At 34.7% G+C, this 20391-nt stretch overlaps 4 protein-coding genes across 6 annotated transcripts; 1 reads left to right on the top strand and 3 right to left on the bottom strand.

Moving 5' to 3' along the window:
* Positions 1-6123: 6123 nt before the first annotated feature.
* Positions 6124-10800, bottom strand: LOC104777027 (large ribosomal subunit protein eL20w). 3 transcript variants are annotated; one of them, XM_087508946.1, is made up of 7 exons: positions 9248-10800; positions 9098-9151; positions 8883-8961; positions 8110-8224; positions 7208-7323; positions 7042-7105; positions 6124-6622 (listed from the first exon to the last, which is right to left on the bottom strand). In XM_087508946.1, exons 1-7 carry the CDS (start codon positions 9429-9431, stop codon positions 6281-6283), a joined length of 954 nt encoding a protein of 317 aa, XP_087365072.1. In that variant the 5' UTR covers positions 9432-10800; the 3' UTR covers positions 6124-6280. The 3 variants fall into 3 exon arrangements, with proteins under 3 accessions (XP_087365072.1, XP_010499515.1, XP_010499516.1); XM_010501214.3 differs by lacking the exons at positions 6124-6622; positions 7042-7105; positions 7208-7323 and adding an exon at positions 7703-8013; XM_010501213.2 differs by lacking the exons at positions 8110-8224; positions 8883-8961; positions 9098-9151; positions 9248-10800 and adding an exon at positions 7414-7573.
* Positions 10801-11064: 264 nt separating this feature from the next.
* LOC104777028 (protein BIIDXI-like) lies at positions 11065-13986 on the bottom strand. Its single transcript, XM_010501215.3, has 3 exons — positions 13648-13986; positions 11858-12382; positions 11065-11759 (listed from the first exon to the last, which is right to left on the bottom strand). The coding sequence occupies exons 1-3, from the start codon at positions 13763-13765 to the stop codon at positions 11170-11172; spliced, it is 1233 nt and encodes a 410-aa protein (XP_010499517.1). The 5' UTR covers positions 13766-13986; the 3' UTR covers positions 11065-11169.
* Positions 13987-15277: 1291 nt separating this feature from the next.
* Positions 15278-16968, top strand: LOC104777029 (prefoldin subunit 6). The gene is made up of 5 exons (XM_010501217.3): positions 15278-15477; positions 15580-15650; positions 15808-15932; positions 16274-16334; positions 16684-16968. The coding sequence occupies exons 1-5, from the start codon at positions 15399-15401 to the stop codon at positions 16738-16740; spliced, it is 393 nt and encodes a 130-aa protein (XP_010499519.1). The 5' UTR covers positions 15278-15398; the 3' UTR covers positions 16741-16968.
* A 152-nt stretch (positions 16969-17120) lies between these two features.
* On the bottom strand, positions 17121-20389 carry LOC104777030 (mannosyl-oligosaccharide 1,2-alpha-mannosidase MNS3). Its single transcript, XM_010501218.3, has 6 exons — positions 20102-20389; positions 18707-19644; positions 18336-18597; positions 18029-18226; positions 17774-17922; positions 17121-17683 (listed from the first exon to the last, which is right to left on the bottom strand). Exons 1-6 carry the CDS (start codon positions 20177-20179, stop codon positions 17437-17439), a joined length of 1872 nt encoding a protein of 623 aa, XP_010499520.2. The 5' UTR covers positions 20180-20389; the 3' UTR covers positions 17121-17436.
* Between the last annotated feature and the right edge of the window lie 2 nt (positions 20390-20391).

Raw genomic sequence — 20391 nt, forward strand, 5'->3', positions numbered from 1 at the left:
TTTAATGACATTTTGTATTAATAAAATTATTTTGTTGAGACTATAAATAAATATGGTATCACAAGTTCGACCATATTGGAGACACACATGTATGATGTATATGATTATATCATACAAAAACAAAGATGTCAAAATGATAGTAAATATGAAATTTCCTAATGCTTCAAGCATAGAGTTACTGGTCAAGTCATCCCGGTCAATCAATGATATTAAAAATCATTGAGAATTTGTTTGGAAAAATACAAGTTTTTTTTAAAAGTATTGCATACTTCATTCATCTTTCAGGTAACATCTAATTTATGTGAAATTTATATTAGTTTATTTAAATTCATTTAAATTTCTATTTATTATTTATGGAGTCGATGGTTGTATACCCCTTCTTACTTATGTGGTAGGCTAAGCCTCCAAAATCATATAATGTTGGTCCAATCACCATCCTTTTGGTTTAATAAGCTCATTGTATATATATGGTGGTTTGATTTCTTTGATAAATCCCCAAAATAAACCCCAAATATAACCGACCTAATAATAAGATTTGGTCAAAGGTGAATGGATTTGAAAGTCATCATCTTGAGAGGGGTAATACTATTCCCACATATTTATAAGGATCTAAGATAATACACATAACCAAAATCAGTATGTTGTTGATCTTAAAGTGGAATTCAGTACGAGATGAATGAACTCCAAGAGTTATCATCTCAAGGGGGAGAATTCAAGGAATCCCACATCTCAAGGGGGAGAATTCAAGGAATCCCACATCGACAATAAGTCCATAAAATTTAGTGCATTTGACATCCCAGAGCGATATAACTTTGGTGAAGTCATATCTTTTAGTTTATCACATATATATGTCGCATGAGATAAAGTGGAACATCCATGATGTTCACTCTTGAAATGAGCTATAATGACCCGTTCATAGCGCAACCCCAAGAGATTGCATAACGGTTCTTGGTGATTTAATCTCCATGTCAAAACATGGAACATGCAGTTTTGCATGTAGTCAATATTATGAGACCAACAATTTATAAAGAAATATTTCTCCCATATTATATATTCATGGTTGTAGATTAAATATTTCTCATTTTGAATCTTATGGGTGTGTGATATATATTGAAAATGCTCCTCTAAACAGCATAAAAATATGATCCAAAGAGGATGAAATATATAGATACGAGAAATGAGTCTCCGCTCTAAATATATAAAGTCATCTTATTAGAGATGTGCGTATTGCAAGATTTGCATATCATCAAATTGGATGATAAAAGTTCTCTCTGTCATTATGGGAGAATCATTGAATAGTTTGAATCTTTGAACAAATGAATATAATGGATATGAACTTGAAAGTTCAAAAGATTAAAAGATCACTATTCAAAATATATATTGCAAATCAAATGCAGAAAAAAGCTGAAGGATGAGATTTCATATAACTATTGATCCTCACAAAAATGAATATGAACTTGTAGTTCTCACATAAATGAAATGAACTTGTAGTTCTGAGAAATCTCATATCCCAGCTAAAAATGCTCCAGTAAACATATGTCTCTCACGGATAACATACTAAGACTCTGACACATAAGAAACGTGATAGACTATTTTGGTTCCTATGATAAATAAAATCCTCGAAAATAAAAAGGAGCAAATTAAAAAAAAGATTATACTCTCAAAAGAGGAGCAAATAAACTCCTAAAGAATAGTAGATAGACTCTTTAAGAAGATCTAATAGACTCCCAGAAAGGGGCACATAGACTCCTAAAGAACAGCAAGATACTCCTAAAGAGGAGCAATATACTCCTCAAGAGGAGTAGAGAAACCGATTGATATGCATGTCGACAATAATATGATATAGCGCAAATGTGATTAATGAGGATCATAAATCTATGCTCTGTGAGCATAGAGAGATACATATTGGCCAATAAAGAGGTAACCAAGTCTATATTAAACTTGTATAAAAGACGAATAACTTTTAGACTAGTGGTCGAAGCATCAAAAGAGTATAGAGATATATAAAAAAATGGTGTGTCGCGCCATGTTTTGTTAAAATACCCTATATCAAATAAAATTGATTCCATGACTTGAAGTATGCCTCATGGAATGCTTAAAGAGCTTATCGCGAAAGACATATGATATCATAATTATGTTCTCGACAACTCCTAACAATGATGATTTTGAACATCATCAAAATTCTTGATATTTGGAATAAAAGATCTTGGAAAGACAAATATGTCTCCAGATATTCCAAACTAAATATCTATCGAAATAGATGTTATACTAATCACTTCTAAAGGAAGTCATATATATATATATATAGTCATATAAGATCATATATAAATGCTGACGAGCATTTATATATCTTATGAGTTGTGCATAGCATTGTCTACTAATCTCTTTGCAACATATAACTCATTCTCTATGAGTAGATTTTGAGATGAGTTAAAAAGTATCTTCTATTACAAATGTATGATTAACTTGGTCTTAATATATTTTGGAACCCCGAGTTTGGTTTAGTTGGTTTTGCAGATGGAGAATTTGTATCGTTTCATATAAAAATATATCTCAAAACAATGAGTTCGTAGAGTTTCAGTGACAGAATTTGGTCGTTGCTTGTTCAAGTCATGCCAAATTAGTTGTGCTTCATATGCCATATCAAGAATCCAGAATGGTTCAGATGATGCCCGAATGTCAACCAATAGCCGCCTAAGACTGGAGCCTCGTAACATGTTGGCAAAGAACTTCGAACTGAGGGTTCGATCAACATCAACTAGTTAATGCTTGTTAAGACGCATTAGCAAGACACAACTAAAGTAGTCACCAAAGGCAACAACAATGTTTGAAGATTGTTCCATATGTCGCCCAAATCAAAGGAAGATACACCAAAAGCGACAAACAAGACATATTCCTTTCTTACGCTCAAAAATTCGAGAAGAATAAGAAATTTGATAGCAAGTACGTCGAATCAAGTAGCAATGTAGCAGAGTTACTTACAAAGGTGCTTTCTGCTACTTCATTCAGAATGTATCTTCAGAGATTAAATGCATCTTTTGAAGATGATACTTCGAGGGGGAGAATATGATGATTCACGTGGCTTCAATCTTTTTCCGTTATCATGGTTTTTATTCTTATGGATTTTTCCATGACAAGGTTTTTAACAAGGTAGTAAATAACACGCAGAATATCCACCTTAAAGAAGAATGTCAATGAGAACAAGACTCATCTGTTCTAAAGGGAAATTGCGTCACTGCACACTTTCTTTTCTGAATCATGGTTTTTATCCTATACAGTTTTTCTATGATACGGTTTTTAACGAGACGGTACGTAATATGTTAATAGTGATGGATAATTACTTTTATAAAATGGATAATTACTTTTGTGATTATCCATCACATACTTCCCCTCTGTGTAACTTGGGTTCCGAGTAGTATTTTGCTGTTATCTTCTTATCCTTAACTTCTTTATATATACGTTCATTTGCTTCAATGTAATAGTAACACAACAATAAGAGAGAAGAATAAGTAACAACTTTCTTCATTTACCCTCTTGTCTCTCTTTTTATTATCGTAGTGTATATACATATATACTAGATTAGGACCCGCGGTACACCACGGGACAAATTATTTATAACTAAAACATTTAAATTATAAGTTGTATTTGTTGGTTAAATATGTTATAATCTATACTAATAAAAAGTAGGAGCTTAAAGGCGTCCACATAGGATTTTAAACCTCCAATTGTGATTAGACACTTCACTAATTAACATTTTTTAAAATCTCCAGAATTTTCTATATTAAGAATTATTTTAAACAACCAATCATGATTTGACATGTCATTCATTAACATTTTTAAATTTCCAGAATTTTCTAGAAAAAAGAAAATTTTAAATTTATGGATATAAAAGAACTATGCACAATATCCCACATCGGCTAGAAAATTTTTAGACAATGGTTCAGAACCAGTATAAATAAGATTAATATGCTTCCAACAACAAATGAGCATGAAAGCTTGATTTGTCACGCATCCAAGTTTAAAAGTATATTCGGTTTGATCCGGTTTTTTATTTGATCAAAATAAAAGTTTCAAAAGTTTCAAAAAAAAAAATTATAATATTTAAAAATTTTAATATTATAAATATTGGAACTTTTAAAAGTTCTTAGCTTTTAAAAAGTTTTTAAATATTATAATTTTTAAATTTTAAAAGTTTAAAATATTATAAATATTGAAACTTTTTAAAAGTTTAAATATTATAAATATTGAAACTTTTAAAAGTCCTTAGCTTTTAAAAAGTTTTTAAATATTATAATTTTTAAATTTTAAAAGTTTAAAATATTATAAATATTGAAACTTTTTTAAAGGTTCAATATTTATATTTCGAAACTTTTAAAAGTTTAAAATATTATAAATATTTATGTAAAACATAAATTATCTTATTTATCTACGTTTGTGCTTTTTATGTCTTATGAGCTGTAAAACATATTTTTGTGTATGATTTTATAGATATGTTGATATTTTTTATTAATTTTTTATTTTTTATCTTATTTTTTATTGTTATGAGAAAAGAAATGATTTTGTTCTTGGAGTTTGATGGATTAACAAGTTGTGTGGTAGTCTAAAAAAAAGGTTTTTTAGTGGAAGAAAGTGAAGAAGTTGACGAGGATGAAGAAGAAAAAGAGTATAGCGAAGAACCAGACGGTAAAAGTAATGATGACGATTACCACAAAATTTGACAATAGAAATGACAAGAAAGAATATGAATAATAAGAAAACATTGAATAAAAAACACGAAAGCATAGGTGGTAGCGATCAATTAAATATGAAAACGAGTTAAATTCATGATGATAAAATTGTTTTGTTTTTCTGGTGGTCAAAGAAATGGTTTAGGATATGTGAGGTCATTAGTTTAATTCGCCTCGCCTGGATGTCGAGTTAAATTCATGATTTGTTTTTTATCAGATTTGATTTTATAACACAAATGATTTTTATATTTCAAAAAACTGTATATCGGAAATTTAACTTTTTCCTTAATACTAATTTAAATTTTTTATAAGATAATATTTTACTATTATCATCAATCATATATAGTTTTCATCAAAATATATCAAATATACTCACGCGTAGCGTGGATTCAAAACCTAGTTTATAGAATAATTGTTAATTTTATGGCTTAAAGTTTAAACTATATAATACTGCAATATAATTTTTTTTACATAATATTTATTAATCAATTTAATTAGATATATCTATTCTCAGATACCAATAGTGTTAACAAAATAATGAAATGGTGTTTTACCCGTTTAACACCAAATTAATGATATTTTAGTAATATATCTCCGTTTCAAAAAAATTGTATTACATAACTAAATGTATTATAGAATAATTAAATATAAATTCAAATAAAAATGAAAGTGAATGATATATTTATGTTTGAACGAGGTAGAAAGATTTTCTTATTTTTTAAATCTTATCTATAATTAATTTTGAAATTTTTGGTAACTAATATTAAAGTCAATGCACTAAATGTAAAAACTTTCTAAAAAGTATTTTTGAGCAAAAACTGCTGCAAAAATACTAGTATAGATATATACATATATTATATATATAATATAATAATATTATATATATAATATAATAATATTATATATATAATATAATAATATTATATATTTGCGATATGTTTTATAAAAGTTTTACAATTTATTACCAAAGTTATAAAATTTGTCAAAGAGATGTCTCGGGAAGAGATTTTAACATCTCAAACTGTACGAGAAAATGAAGTTTTGTGTTTGTCTACTGATGTGATTTAGGATTAGGGATAAAGTCTTTCAAAGATTGTTCATTCGCTATAACCGATTAGTTTGGTTCGTCACGCAGCTTCAAACACTTCACAGGAGAAGCGCTAGTTGAACTCATTGACGAGGGTTTTAGTTTATGCTGAGTTCTTTTATTCGTCACCTCAACTCATGCGTATTGTATTACCCTCGTCAAGATTTACTATTTTTATTAGATATGAGAAGGATCTCTGTATTAATCGTTAACATCATGATTAGCAAGTTACTCAGTTAAGAAGTAGAAAATTTGAATTCTTTAGAGTCTCAAGAGTGCAAACTAGTAAAGATAAACAAGAAAATCCAGAATCAAAACCAAGATAATGCATAATAATACTTCAAAGATTCTTCTACACTCAAAATTTTAAAAAGACAAAACCAGCAACTTTGATCCCTCGAAAAAAGTATGAAATAGTCAAATTACCTTATGATAAAAGTGAGAGAGAGAGAGAGAGATAGAGATTCTACATGAACAAGTTAGGCCTGGAGGCCTTGTAGGTGGTCTTGAGCTTTCTGGTGGGAGGTCTAACCTTCCTGAAGACCAAGGGGAACTTGATCTTGCTGTTGTGAAACTGTTTAGTGCTCTCTCTCTTGCAGAGGTTGGCTGGGACTGTAGCTGTCTTGATGATCTGAATGCAAGGGAACCTGACTCTGTGCCTTGATGCCATCTCGGTGTACATTTGCTCCACTGCTCCGTTCAAAGTTGTGTCACGGAACTCTTTGTACATGTTATGGTAACCTGTACGACTCTGGTATCTCAGCCAGATTCCAAAGTTCTTGATCGTTGTTGGGTTCTTCTCAAAGATCTGTCACAACAATAAAGTTTTCTAATGCATCAGCAGACGATCATAGAAACAAATGGAGTAGCCAAACATAGTACACCCTAAAAGGAATGACATATCAACATGTAGATGGTACTTCGATTACAGAATGTCAAAATCACCAAACACTTCACACCATCAATTCTAAAACAAACTTATAAAACATGCTTTGAATATAATTTCAGATGAATATATAAAACACAATCAATGGGATCAGTTGATTGAAACAAATCATGATAATAAACTAAACTCTAAACAAGAAAATAAACACAGATGAACAAAAATGTAAAGAAATGTTCAATGTCACTGAGAGCATATCAACAACAATCAATACCAAACGCAAATCAATATAGATCCTTACACCATAATTCACATATCAAAGAATAGAGAAAACGAAGTATAACCTCGTTGATGGCTAGCATCTGTCCATTGCTCTTCTTCACCTTCTTTTGCCTCCTCAAGAAGTACCTAAATCATCCAAACACATTCAGAAACAATTCTTCAATCAATGATTTAAATACATTTTAATCCTGACATCAAGAATGGATATGTAAATATTATTATACGAACCAGAACTTGGACTTGGCAAGAACCTCGTTCGTAGCCCAGAGCTTCATCCTATAAATCTTAGGTTGCTCATCCTTCTCCGTCGGGAGTGCTCTTCCGACAACCTGGTACTGGTGAAGCTGCCAAATAACAAAAATTCCGATCAGATTACGCCGAATCTTAAGAATACCAAATGCGCTATAAATCGCAAGAACTCAACGAGGCATTACCCTGAAAACTCCCATTTTCGTTCTCCGCCGATGATTGAATCCTCCAGAAGACGCGAAACACTCTTCCTTGCAGCTTTTATATATGTGACCTAGTTTTTAGAGATGGTGAATTTAAAACCCTAATCTCACACTTTCTTACCAGATCCTAAAGCCCATTGGGCTTGTTTAATTTCACACCCCATATGGTCAAATTCTGTACTCCTCCAAAATAATTTATTAATTTTACTGAGTTTTTTTTTTTTCTAATTTTTACAAATTTCAAACCAACAGACTTTGAAAGGAGTTCAGATTCATGGGAACTTTTATATTGTAGCAAAGCAATCGTCAAAGCAGACCACATAATATATATTACATGAAGAACCAAGGGAATCAACAACATACGTATTTGAGCAATATATAAGTTCGACACAGCGTTACAAAATGTTTACTTCTGTAAATCATTAAATCTTCAGATAACTGGCCTAATGATACATATCTACATTTTCGTGTGTACATGTAGATAATATATACATGATGTGAGTTCAGTTTTGGGGAGTAGCTTCACCAGATGTTAACATCCCCAGCCATCCCGAGCATGACGGCGATCATATACACAACAGACTGGATGATTTCAGACCAAAAAAGGAAAAACGAAGATGTATGAGACACTATGATAATGTATACAATGTAATGAAAGAGACAGAGAGAGTAACTCACTGCGACTGAGCAGGCTACGTAACCAGCCTTCTCGCGATGATCAACAGATGTGACTAGAATAATAAAAGCACCGAGGTACCAAGGGATCCCACCGAACAAGAAGCCCATGATAAACCTAAGACCATAGACCAAAAAAAAAAACCTTTAAATTAGCATCTAGAACAAGTTTCAAGTCATAAGATGTATGCTTTCAGCTTTCTCTTGTTAGTGAGAAACAACAGAATCATATAAGCCAGGTTTCTCTTGTACCAACGCTTCAGGAGGAGTACGCATGATCAACACATCCATTTCTCGATTAATAGCTATCTCGGTGCTCTTCTATATCTTTACATTAGTGGATTGGAGACAAGCAAGCCACAAGAAGTTTTTCCACAGACATTTCTATATTGGTTCAGTACAAAGATGTTTTCCAAAAAGAAAAATATCCACAATGACTAGAGTTCAAAAGGTTAAGTAGAAGAGATATGCAATCAAATCAATCAGAGTCGGGATCGAAATTAAAGAGAGCCTGTTCTTGAATCTAGGGCAAGTTCCACAACGAACTGTGACTTAACACTGCCAAAACACGATATTTGTGATAGCATTCTAAAACCTACATGCCATAAACCCAATTTCCAAAATCCACAAAACCTAAGCTTTTGTGTTTTTGATCAGAACATAAATGGGAAAATAAACAACCAGAAGAACCAAATGAATTTGGCGGGAATTCGTATTGCGAGACAATGTATAAATCAATCAAAATGAAAAGGAAAGTAAGAAAAAGAAAAACTTACAGAAACCATCCCATGCCCAAGCCACAGCAAGGAAGGTCATGCTCTCTCATCATAGGTCTCACCTCAACCACTGTATAATCTAAAACAACAAAAACCCATAATCAAATTACTCATTATCTGATCATAATCCAAACAAATTCACTTAAAGATTACAACTTCATATAACAAAGATAAGATTTTGTCTCCAAAATTGAGGGTAAAGACATTGAACTTACCAGGAACAACTGGGAAACCTTGAGCATAATTCACAAAACCACCACCAGGAGGACCTAATCAATTCAAACACGAAACGATCACATAACAAACAAAATACCCTAAAAAAAAGCACATAGCAACAAAATCAAACGAAGAGAGATGTTAAAAACCTTGGAAATTCTGATAAGCATGTCGAGGAAACGTAGCAATCGGTTGCTGCGACGGCGGTAGAAATTGCGGTGGAGGAGTCGGAGTAGGATAATTTGCAACGCCTTGAAACGTTCCGTAATAGTATTGTTGCTGCTGCTGCTGATTCACGGTGGAGTCTCTAGGTTTTGCTGCCTCTTCGTCCATGTTTGATACAGATCAGATTAATTAATAAGAAAATTCGCTTCCACACCGGTTTGACACAGAGAATAGAGAGAATAATCTAGCTCCTCCGCTGCGTTTACCGATGAGTAACGGCGAATCTATCGGCGATGGGAAGACGAATAGAAGAAGGAGACTCGACCGACGTAGAGACGAGGGAAAGGGAGAGACGGAGAGTCAAATGACACGGTATTGTTGACCCGATTCGCGATCCGGATATTAAACCGGGTCACCCGAATTTCGATTTTTCTCAATATGGGCTCACTAAAAAGCCTTTTAACACTTGCTATTTCTTCTGACCGAACGTGAGTGAGAATAGAGAGAGAGAGAGTATCCTGTATTTTTCTGGTTGCAAAGTTACAACTTTGTAACATATGTTTGAAAAACAAATGTGGTGCTTCAAAACATATGTTTCTTGAATCATCTATGAATAACAACAATTCCCTTGTCTTTAATATACAAAAGTTGTGCCCAAATGAGGACAAACCAATAGCAAAATTCAAAATCATATAGTCATATTTGTTTGGCATCCTTTACAAATATTATCTTTTATCAAATGAGATGAAAACGATGATTTGCTCTTTTACTTATTAGTGAACTGGTTCAATAACTTCGTTAACATTAGTTTTGACAATTCCGTTCACAAAGGTTTTACCATTAACATGAAGATCCAACTTCGGTTGATTCCTCTATACAAAGAAGTATTTCGACACCTAAAGAACAAACACTAAAGTGATCTTCGACTTAAGAAAAAAAAATCAAATCTGAATCAATCCAAAAAGCACTGCCTGCTAAAAATAAAGTTGAGCGAAGAACATATCAAACCTGAAACAGGATGCTACCTCATAACTCATAACAATGAAGAAATCTTTTTTTTTTTTGTTTTTCCCAAATACAAAAATGAGATTTCTCAATTAAAAAAAAAAAAAAAAAAAAAAAGAACAAGAAGATGAATGAATCAGAAAGAAGCTGATTTGCAAAGTCATTCAGACTGAGTATCCGGAAGATTCTGGCATAGCCTAAACGTTAGTTTAAAGCTGCACCAAGAAACATTCCAAGGACAATCAGACTGGTCTTAAGTACCTGCTATATCTCCTCATCTTCATCATCTACTATTCCCAGAATTATTAGAAAAAAAAACATTAAATTAAACCCCAACTCCAATCCCTATTACTCTAAAAGTCTAAATCATAGATCCAATCCTAAAATCTGATTTAATCAAGGAAGCAAAGAATGGCAAACAAAAAAAAAAGTGTATCTACTAATGAAACCTCCAGTAATAAAAGAATTGCTTATGGGAATCGGAGACGACGATGGCGGCGGAGAAAGAAGCAATGGTGAAAAAAAAAAGTTCAGATTTTTAGTACAAATGCGACGAACGCCGTTTTATAGGAGTGTACAAATTTATAAAAAAAACCTATTAATTCGTAGAATTTCGTACCAAACCAAACCGAAATATGTATACTCCGGTTTGGTTTTGAGTTGACGTTGGTAAATTTTCTAAAATTTTAGTGATAGTCTGTAGATTTTATCTATAAATACTCGAAAACGTAAAAACATTTTAGTACAATCTCTCGTACTACATTCGAACATGCTTTTACATTTAAAACGATTAAAATACCTTCGAAATTGCTTTAACCTTAATAAATAAACCATACAGAATTCTTGGTTTTTTGCAATACCATTTTTTTGGTACACTAGAATAAAACCGGAACAGCTAAATCTAAAACAAACCGATAGCTAGAAGAACCAAAACCGAAACCCAGAATCCAAACCCAGCTCCGACTCTCTTCGACCCGGAGAACCAAACTATAACGTCATCGATCACAGGTCCACACAAGGAGCTCATATCATCAGTCCTCGTATTGTAATAAACACTGTAGAACGCAACTCTGGTTCGATCAGCCTTTGCCGTGAAATTCAAACCAACCTTTTCGAAACTCGAGTTCGCTTGAGCAATGTAATGATAGTTCTGCGCCTGATCGCCTGCGAACGCCATTATAGCCAACGGCTCCTTGCATTTATCACCAGCGTGGCCGAGCGAGAATGATAATAAGTACGGCTTATCTGCTTTGGTTTCGACCATTTGAGAAATAATGCCTTCTTTGCCCGAGAGAAGCTCGACGGCTCGTTTACCACCTGGAACCGAGAAGTGATCAGAGTCAACAAACCAGACCGCCCGGTTCGATTCAACAGTCCAACCCGGAAGAGAAGATATCTCTTCGTCGAGGTTTGTCGGTAGTAGTACACCAAGTGACGTGTTCCTAAACATCCATGGACCTTCTTCGAAATCTCCATTAATCACCGCGTTATCTTCAAAATGGTTTTAAAAAGGGTCAAAATTTCAAATTTCAGAACTTTGGGGTGGAAAATAGAAAAATAGAGAAACTCAGGGTTGTTGATGTTGTAACCTTTGGGTTTATCAGGAGTAAAGAGCTTCTTAATAGCAATGTCATCGATGATTGGACCACAAGTCGGGTCATCTTCCATACCAGGGTTCTTAAAAACCAAACGTACGTGATCCTCTTCAGCTTCAAACGCCCACGCGTAAGGATCCCAACCCTGAACGTTATAAAGCGTTTGCAAATCCACGTTCCGCGACGCGACCATATCGTCCGCGTCTGCGTTCACAGACGCTACCGACACATTAATTGACTCGAGTTGCGCGCACGTGCGTGCAGCGCTGAACGTGACCGAGTAGACAAAACCTTTCTCAACCGTTAGATCTTGGCTGATCTCTGCGTCGTTGCCTAATCGGACGGCGTGTCTGCCTTGTGGGACGATCAGGATCATTCCTCCTTGTTTTTGACCGGAATTAATTAGCTCCACCGTTCCGTTTAATTTCCAGCCCGGAATCTGGGATAGTCCGTCGGTTACTCCGTCGTCTGGGAAACCATTTGACGGTGATGTTTCGAAGTCACCGTTTATTACCAAACCTGTAAGTAAAAAAAAAAAAAACAAATTTACATTAGGATTTTTTGGATAGACAAAATATTAGGAAACGCCAAATTATCACGTTAGTGTTGTTAGAAGGCTAGCTGTGTGAAAAGAGACATTTCTTTGTCTTGTCTCAGACAAACAGATAAGTTGTTGTTGATTCGACATAACACTTTAATTTTAATTGATAGTAACATGATGAAAAATAAACAAAAATAAGTAGGAGACACGCGGGTAACGTCTTATATATATGGACCATACCTTCCTACTAGCTAAACTCTACACTCTACAGTCCCAATTTACACCTTACAAATGCCCCTTATAGTAGGGGGGGAAGTAGAGACAAATGTATTTTCGGTGGAAAGAAGAAAAAAAAACGAAAGCGTGTTGAAAATTGAAAGACGTTGAAAAAACAAAGAAGTTTTCGAACACTTGTATGTCGTCTTATCATGTACTCTTTGTCGTTTTCATAATATTACGAGTCTACGACGGTAAGACTAACCCAAAAATCACCAATTTATTTCGCGGGAATCCTTCTACCTGAATTATTTTTATTATTGACTATTAAGATCTTAAAAGATAAAATTAACATAGAGAAAATAAAATAGTTGCTACCATGCTTGTTTAAAGTTTAAACTGTAAATGGAGTTGTAACTTGTAAGCTCAAGGGCTTCCATTCTAATTTTGCCGCCGCCGAAAGCACGAATAAGATACTTTATACTTAACTGACAAATAAACCCCCGAGACTTACATTTTTTTTTCTATTGTGGGGCATTAAATTGAATTTGACAAATTACCTCTAAATATGAGAGAGAACTTATAGCTAAATCAAATATTTTACTGGATTGATATTGATTAGCATTATTTATCTTCTACATAGACTGAAACTTGTGTACAGCTTATACTACTAAGTACTAACTGTAAGTTCTTACTATTTGACTCCTAATCTTAATTAGTAAAGAAGCATATTTATCTTAGATTCTAAAGCTAAGCAACAGAACAGTGAAGTAAATAATTGGAGGAAACCCCCTAAAACCTAAACTCTCTAAATCCAGACAAATGTTATATAACTCAGTGTTCATTCAATATTTTTTTTTCTTCCAAAAAAATCAATATTATGAAAGTAAATCTCTATTGGTCCTCTGTTCTTGGAACAGAGCGAAAGAGATTCAAGAAATCGAATCTTAAGAAGCCAAGATTTATAGATGGCATTGAGGATTCAACAAAAAAAAAACCACAAAGAAGGAGTAAGGGAAAAGCGTACCATCTTCGACAAGGGGAGCCTTGTCTTCGGCGACGGCGACTAAGACGGCGATGGAGAGACTAAACAAAAACATGAAAATGGAACCCCATCTGCACCCAGAAATGGAGTTGATAGCCATTATTTTCTCCTTCTTCTTCCTCACTACTACCTAATGCTCTCTTCTTTCTCTCTCTCTCTCTGTAAGTGTGAAATGTGAAAGTGTTTTTTCTGTATGTTCTTTTCGGGCAGCGAGCAAAGACAGGGAAGGGTAGTGTCCTTTTATCCAAGATTCCGCACTCGTTGTCTCTTTTTTTTTTTCTTTTTTTTCTCAATTATTTTCTAATTTCACATTTAATTTCCACTATATTTAAAGCTGTTTACAGATATTTAGACAAAACTCCATGCACGCATAACAAAAAATAAAGTAAAAGAATAGGGTAAGAAATGTTTCTTTCCTTCACTCGTTTCATTGCTAATTTAATCAAAACATATTTAATTCTCATAATCAGATTAGCCACGATGGAATAAATTTTATACCTATGCTCTCTTTTTCTTTCTTTCCCCTTATTGGATCTGTGTGTTAGAGGTGAGATTAAAGTGGCTGCTTTTTTACTTTTGATCCAACTCTATTTCTTTTTAGGTCATGGAGTGAATTATTAGTTTGACAACAAACAAAAAAAAAATGTCTCTTTAATAATCTTCACCTTTTCACTATTGTAGATTCACGTACAAAAGGCAGGAAAATTAAAGAGTTGTGTGTGTGTGCTTTTTTGGTAAAACTGTATTTCTTTTAGGCTGTGGAGTGAATTATTATTAATAGATATTTAAGGTATTTAGAAGATTTTAACTAATTCTATTTGCTGACACAGACAAAATGGAGAGCTAATTCTATACAAATGACATCCTAAAGTGTCCGAATTGTTTCTTCACATATTTTTGTTGTGAACGTTTTATTAAATTTGTCTCGAAAATCTATCATAATATTGAAACACTAGCAAACTTTTTTTTATTAATGAAAATAGCAATTTTAGTAATCAAGATTGCTATAAAAAAAATTAAAACAAAAAATTGATAGAAAACAGATTCATCGTTTACACGAATTAAGGCTAAGAAAATCTTTGGTTAGCTTATCAGATAACTTTAGCTTGTTTATTTTCACGTCTAACCGCTACAATTTTTTTACCATTTTTATCATTATGATTTTATTAGAGTTTATAGAGAAGACGGGTGATCCGAAGTAAATATGTATTTTACAGTTTAATAATGATATTTTTGTTGAAGGTCGATTATATTGACTTAATAATTTGAAATTGTCACAATAGTCAAGCATGGATAATGTTTGTTATCATATGAGGAAAGTAAAAAAGATACATAAAAATTGATCCTGATCAAGGTTGGCTTTTGCAAGTCCCTCTGCTACTTGATTTTGAAGTCTTACAGTCCACTGAAAATGAGCTTCTGTAAACGAATTGCTCCACATACATATATCTCGAATCCAATAATGAATTTCAAAGTTTAGAGTTTTACCATGGATGATGATGTTACATCGCATGGGAGTGACATTTTTTTGTTGGTAAATTGTCGCTTTTAGTTTCCTCTGTTCTGAAAATTAAAAAAACAAAAAGATATGTTGGGCCGAAAAAAGTCCAAGTTAATTCCAACGGGCTTCAGCCGTACTAAATACACGGTGACTTTAAAAACTCGGCGTTTTGTTGTTCTTTGGTGGATCTGCGACTGCGAGTGAGGCATTAGAGAAGACGACGGCGACGAAGATGAGTTCATCGACGGCTGTTCGAGATTTGCAGAGAGACCTAGAAAACAAGGCCAATGATCTCGGCAAAATTCAAAAAGGCAAGTTTCTGATATTCTTTTTTTTCACCTTTCTCCATGTGAATTTGTTTTCTTCCCTGGAGGCGGGAAACCCTACTTTAATTGTGTTCATTCATATTCCAGATATCGCGAAGAATCACCAGCTGAGGAAGAAGTATACGATCCAACTCGGTGAGAATGAGCTCGTCCTTAAGGTATATAACATTATGTTCTCACTGTTTTCTCTAGGTTTTGTGGCTACTTAAAATGGTGGAAATCTCTAATTTGTGGATTCGAAAGAAGGCTTGTTTGGCTTCATCATACTGTATACTTCCAGCTTTAATCCTTTGTGGTGTGTGTGTGTGTATACAGGAGTTGGATTTGCTGGAAGAGGATGCAAACGTTTACAAATTGATTGGTCCGGTGCTAGTGAAGCAGGATTTGGCTGAAGCTAATGCTAATATCCGTAAAAGAATTGAGTACATCTCTGCTGAATTGTGAGTTTCTTTCTTTTTTCCTGTGATTGAAGCAAAACTAGTTGAAGAATAAAATAACCTTTCATCCTAGGGTGATAGTGACTAGTTAGTGAATGCTGTTGATAAGTTATCTAATTAGGGTAAAGATTAGAATATTAGTAGCTAATATACTGTAGGTAGTGAAAATCATTCTGTCTCTTTTTGAACGAGTAAACCTGTGAGAATGTGGATAAGCCGGGTATAGCATTTGTGTAGAAATATATATTGGCTCTTATAGCTATATAGCAACTATGAGGAAGGTTGATCAACTGTTTTGAGCTATAGGGTCGTGACCTCAAGAATATTGTTAATATCCTTTGCAGGAAACGGCTTGATGCAATTCTTCAAGATATGGAAGAAAAACAAAACAACAAGAGAGAAGCGGTAAGACATCGACCTCTCTCATGCATTATATACTTAAATATTGGGGCATTAAACCAGTTATGCTAGGCACTGCTAGTCCAAACATTGATGCTCACTTTACTAAGCTCTGAAAAGTTACTTTGGTAATTGGTAGATGGCTTATCGTTGTCAGTTTAAGTCTGCCCTGGAAGTAAAATACCTGAACTTTGTTCTCTCCTCTGTTTTGTTGAGTGGCCGTGGCGCCATCTGAGAATTTACTGTTTTGATAGAACAAGAGGACCCATGGAAATGAAACTTTTTTCTTAACTTGCTTGGCTTAAAGTGGTGAATCATCCTCTGGTTTCAATTCATGGAGACGAAATTTTTGCAGATAATGAAGTTACAACAAAGGCTACAGTCAATCCAGGCAGGAAAAGCAAAGGCTTGATTGGGCTAGTCAGTTGCTACCACATTTGTTGAACCCCCTTCCCTTGTGCTCGGCCTTGTCTCGATGGTGTCATATTCAGTTACTGAGGGTTCTTGTGGTTTCAGTTTTGTGGGTTATGTCTCTGTGTCTCTAATCTTTTTTTTGTTGACAACTAAACTTAAATGTGTAACTTATAAAGGATCTTGTCGCCCTTTCTCAAGTTATGATGAATTTGGTGATTTACAAAAATATATTTTGTGCACACCTCAAAGCTGGTCCTTGTTCATATTTCAAGGGTTGGTTTTATGGAATACCTTGCAGGGTTACGAAGAGTTGAAACTTCAAAGGACCAAATAATTTCATAATTCAAGGTTTACGAGTCAGATTTGAAAGAAGCTAAAAGGACCAAATGAAACGTATTAAAAACACAAAAAATTCATCTCCAAGGTATCTGATTACAATTTGCCAAGTGAGAGCTCAAAGAAAAGAGAATATTTAGTCTCAAGAAACCTACTATTACAAACAAAAACTTTCCACTTAAATTATATAATTGGATGCTGATAATTATCTTACATAGAAAGTTGAAACTTCCTTTCCTCAACGAACCAATCTCTTCTCCAATTGGCACTGTACTATACATCACTTCCTCCATACCCTCTCTTCAATTTGTGTATGTGTGTGTGTGTATTGTCTGGACCAGTCTTCAAAACTAATCCTTTAGGTGTTTCTTATTGGCAATGGATGAGCTTCAGTGTTGAAAACAAACTTATCCAACGGTATCACCGAGTCATCTCCAAAAAGCAAGTATAAATATTTCAATGTTTCACCAAGGAAAAATGTTTCCATCTTATCTCTCCTATGAGGCGGCACTTCTGTTACATCATCCAATGATGTATATCCACCTGATTTCACCTTTGTGTACTTCTCAAAAGCTTCAAAGATTTGCCAACCTTGATCTCGGTATCTGCAATTTTTAAAATGTGTTAGCTTTACAAGTAGAATATTCCCCAAGAACTCAGATGATGAGAGAAAATCGGATGAATAGTTTTCCTACTTTGTATCTTTTGTGATACGATAGAGGACAAAGAGTGATTCAACAGTTTCAGGGCGCAGTAGATTATGTCGATCAGCGTGCTTTATAATTATATCATTTTCATACATTGAACTCTTATTCCCACCTTGAAGACCGTCCTCAGAGTACTCCTGCTTAATAGAATCCAAGAATAAACAAAGAATTAAACCAAGTCACCAAGGCTGACATGCAAAAAGCAAAGGTTATGTTTTGGATTAAGGTACAAGCAAAACTTACATTTGTGTGAAAGTAAGCAATTTCTGGAGCAAGGCCAGTGGCAGTTACTTCATACATCTCAAAACATGTTTTCGCTAAATCTTCTGCAAGTTTCAAGTTTTCTAGGTCCTCAAAGGATAAAAGATTTTCCTTCAGGGCTTGTTCCTTTGTGAGCCCCTTGGTAGCACCTAGAGCAAGAGTACCAGGCAAGAAGCAAACCTAAAGAAATGAAAACAACTGAATGAATCAAAAAGACACGAACAACAAACGGCGTGAAATCTCTCAGCGAATGAAAATAGTGTAATACTATGTAGCTAGTGACACTTACAAGATGGTCCATTTTTGGACTGAACTCTCCCTTAGACCCATAAGGTAACTCCCCTACAAAGACGAGACCTTTTGGAATTGAATTACGCACAAGTAAATGTCTGACTCCTTTCATTGCCTCGATGTACATATCATGCAAATATGTGAAGTTACTGTTGAACTCGGCTCCTTGTTGAAGCCACACCTTGATTAAATACTCATAGTAGCTATCACCACGAGATCCCAACCTGATATTCTCACCAACAAATTCACCTGTTTGAGGGCTGCACCAAGTAGAAACAACATGTCAGATCAAAAGAGGCCAGGAAAGCAAGGAAACCATTATCACTAGTCATATGGTATTTATAGTTGGAAAGAGCAAAAAGTAATTACCTGATGTAGATTGGAACAAGACCTTCCGTATTTGGAAGAGTTTTGATATGAGCTAAGACCTTCATGGCCTCTGTACTATACTTTGGATCACCAGAAATAGCACTGAGGTAATTAAATTCAAGCTGTACAGAGGCAGCTTCTGCTGTACTGCTCGCTCCTCCTGGAGCTGGATGAGCGGTCGATTCATGTAATATGACATCGCAAAAGGGAACTGGAGTAGGACTAGAGGTAAAAGCCGTAAGTAGACGGTCAGCCAAATCCTTTGCAATATTCAAATAGATAGCTGGTTTAGGTCCATTATGGGTCATGTTCATCGTACCCTGCTCTCCTCCACTCAGATGGTATGCACTTAGAAGCCCACCCAAGACACGTATTGTAGTTTCAAACAAATTAACTTGACCCTTTTGACTGATTCTCTCTAAGAGATAAGTCTCAACCCATGATCCTGCTTCAGAAACGATATTGTCAAGACCCATTATCATGGCTGTGTCAAGAGCATCCACCACAGTGGCACCCAGTCCCCCTAAGCCATCCACACCTTTCTGGCTAATAGGCATAAGCTCGTCATAACCCATGGCATACTTTCTATATCCAGACCATGCATGGTCAAAAGCATCCTTCACACTTTGCTGTCTGGCTGCCCATTTTGGGTCGGAAATTGAAATCGTAGAGCCATTAGTAGAACTACCTTTCAATTGTCCTTCATCAGGTGATAATCGAGGTGGAAGCCTAGGTGGCTTTCTCAAAAGTCTCCCTAGCCTAAGTCCCCCAACAAAAGTGACCTTTCCTTTTTCATTCAGAGCAGACTCATTTGGACTCTTACTCATCAGCATTAGACATACTAGTCCAAAGACCAATATTAATATCAGGAACTTTCCTGTGCTACAGCTTGCGTAGTTGCGTTTTGTGTTAAGCGTAAGCAAGCTTTGAGAAAGAACCTAGAATCCAAAACAAAGGAGACACTGCAAATGTCAAAAGAAAAGCAACAGAGAGAGAGAGAGAGAGAAACTAGATCAAATTTCATAACACATACAACCAGAAGCTTGGGGTCATCCCATTACTAGATTCATAGCACTTACTGCTTCTAAGCATACCTTTTTATTGCTCTATTAATAAATTTATTTCAGGAGTATCACACCAAGAAGCCTAATACTTTTATCTAAAGGTAGAGACTTTACACTAAGAGCTAAGCTAAATTCTTCTATGTTATCAGGTAATTTCGTATTCCCCAACCCCCAGGCCAATTTCGACACAAAAAGCAACTTATGTAAAAGCCAAAAAGACGAACCAGAAGCAAGTACTAGTGACATCAAATCCATCTAAAACATGTATTAATCAATAAGAAAGAACAAAAACTTGGACAGAACCCATATCACACAGAGATCAAGATCTAACCTTTAAAGGAGATCGATGTCTGAACTTGGCATTGTCGTAATGAATATCTTTCACTGAATATGGTAGAGATTTCGACATTGTTCAGATCCTCGTAGAATTGACTTAGGAATCGGAATCTTTCCGCCGCCGATCTAAACGGGAAGGGAATGACCCGAAGAATAAGATGAGGTTTCCTCGGGATCAGATGCTATCTCTTCACAGGCACAGCCAACGCAGAAAGAAGTCTTCTCTGAAATCTTACGGCACCTTCTTTAGAAGCATTGACCGACCCAACAAACACTAGCTTCCAA

This window comes from Camelina sativa, chromosome 3, assembly GCF_030686135.1.
Source record: "Camelina sativa cultivar CO46 ecotype springtype chromosome 3, ASM3068613v1".
Classification (NCBI taxonomy): domain Eukaryota; kingdom Viridiplantae; phylum Streptophyta; class Magnoliopsida; order Brassicales; family Brassicaceae; genus Camelina; species Camelina sativa.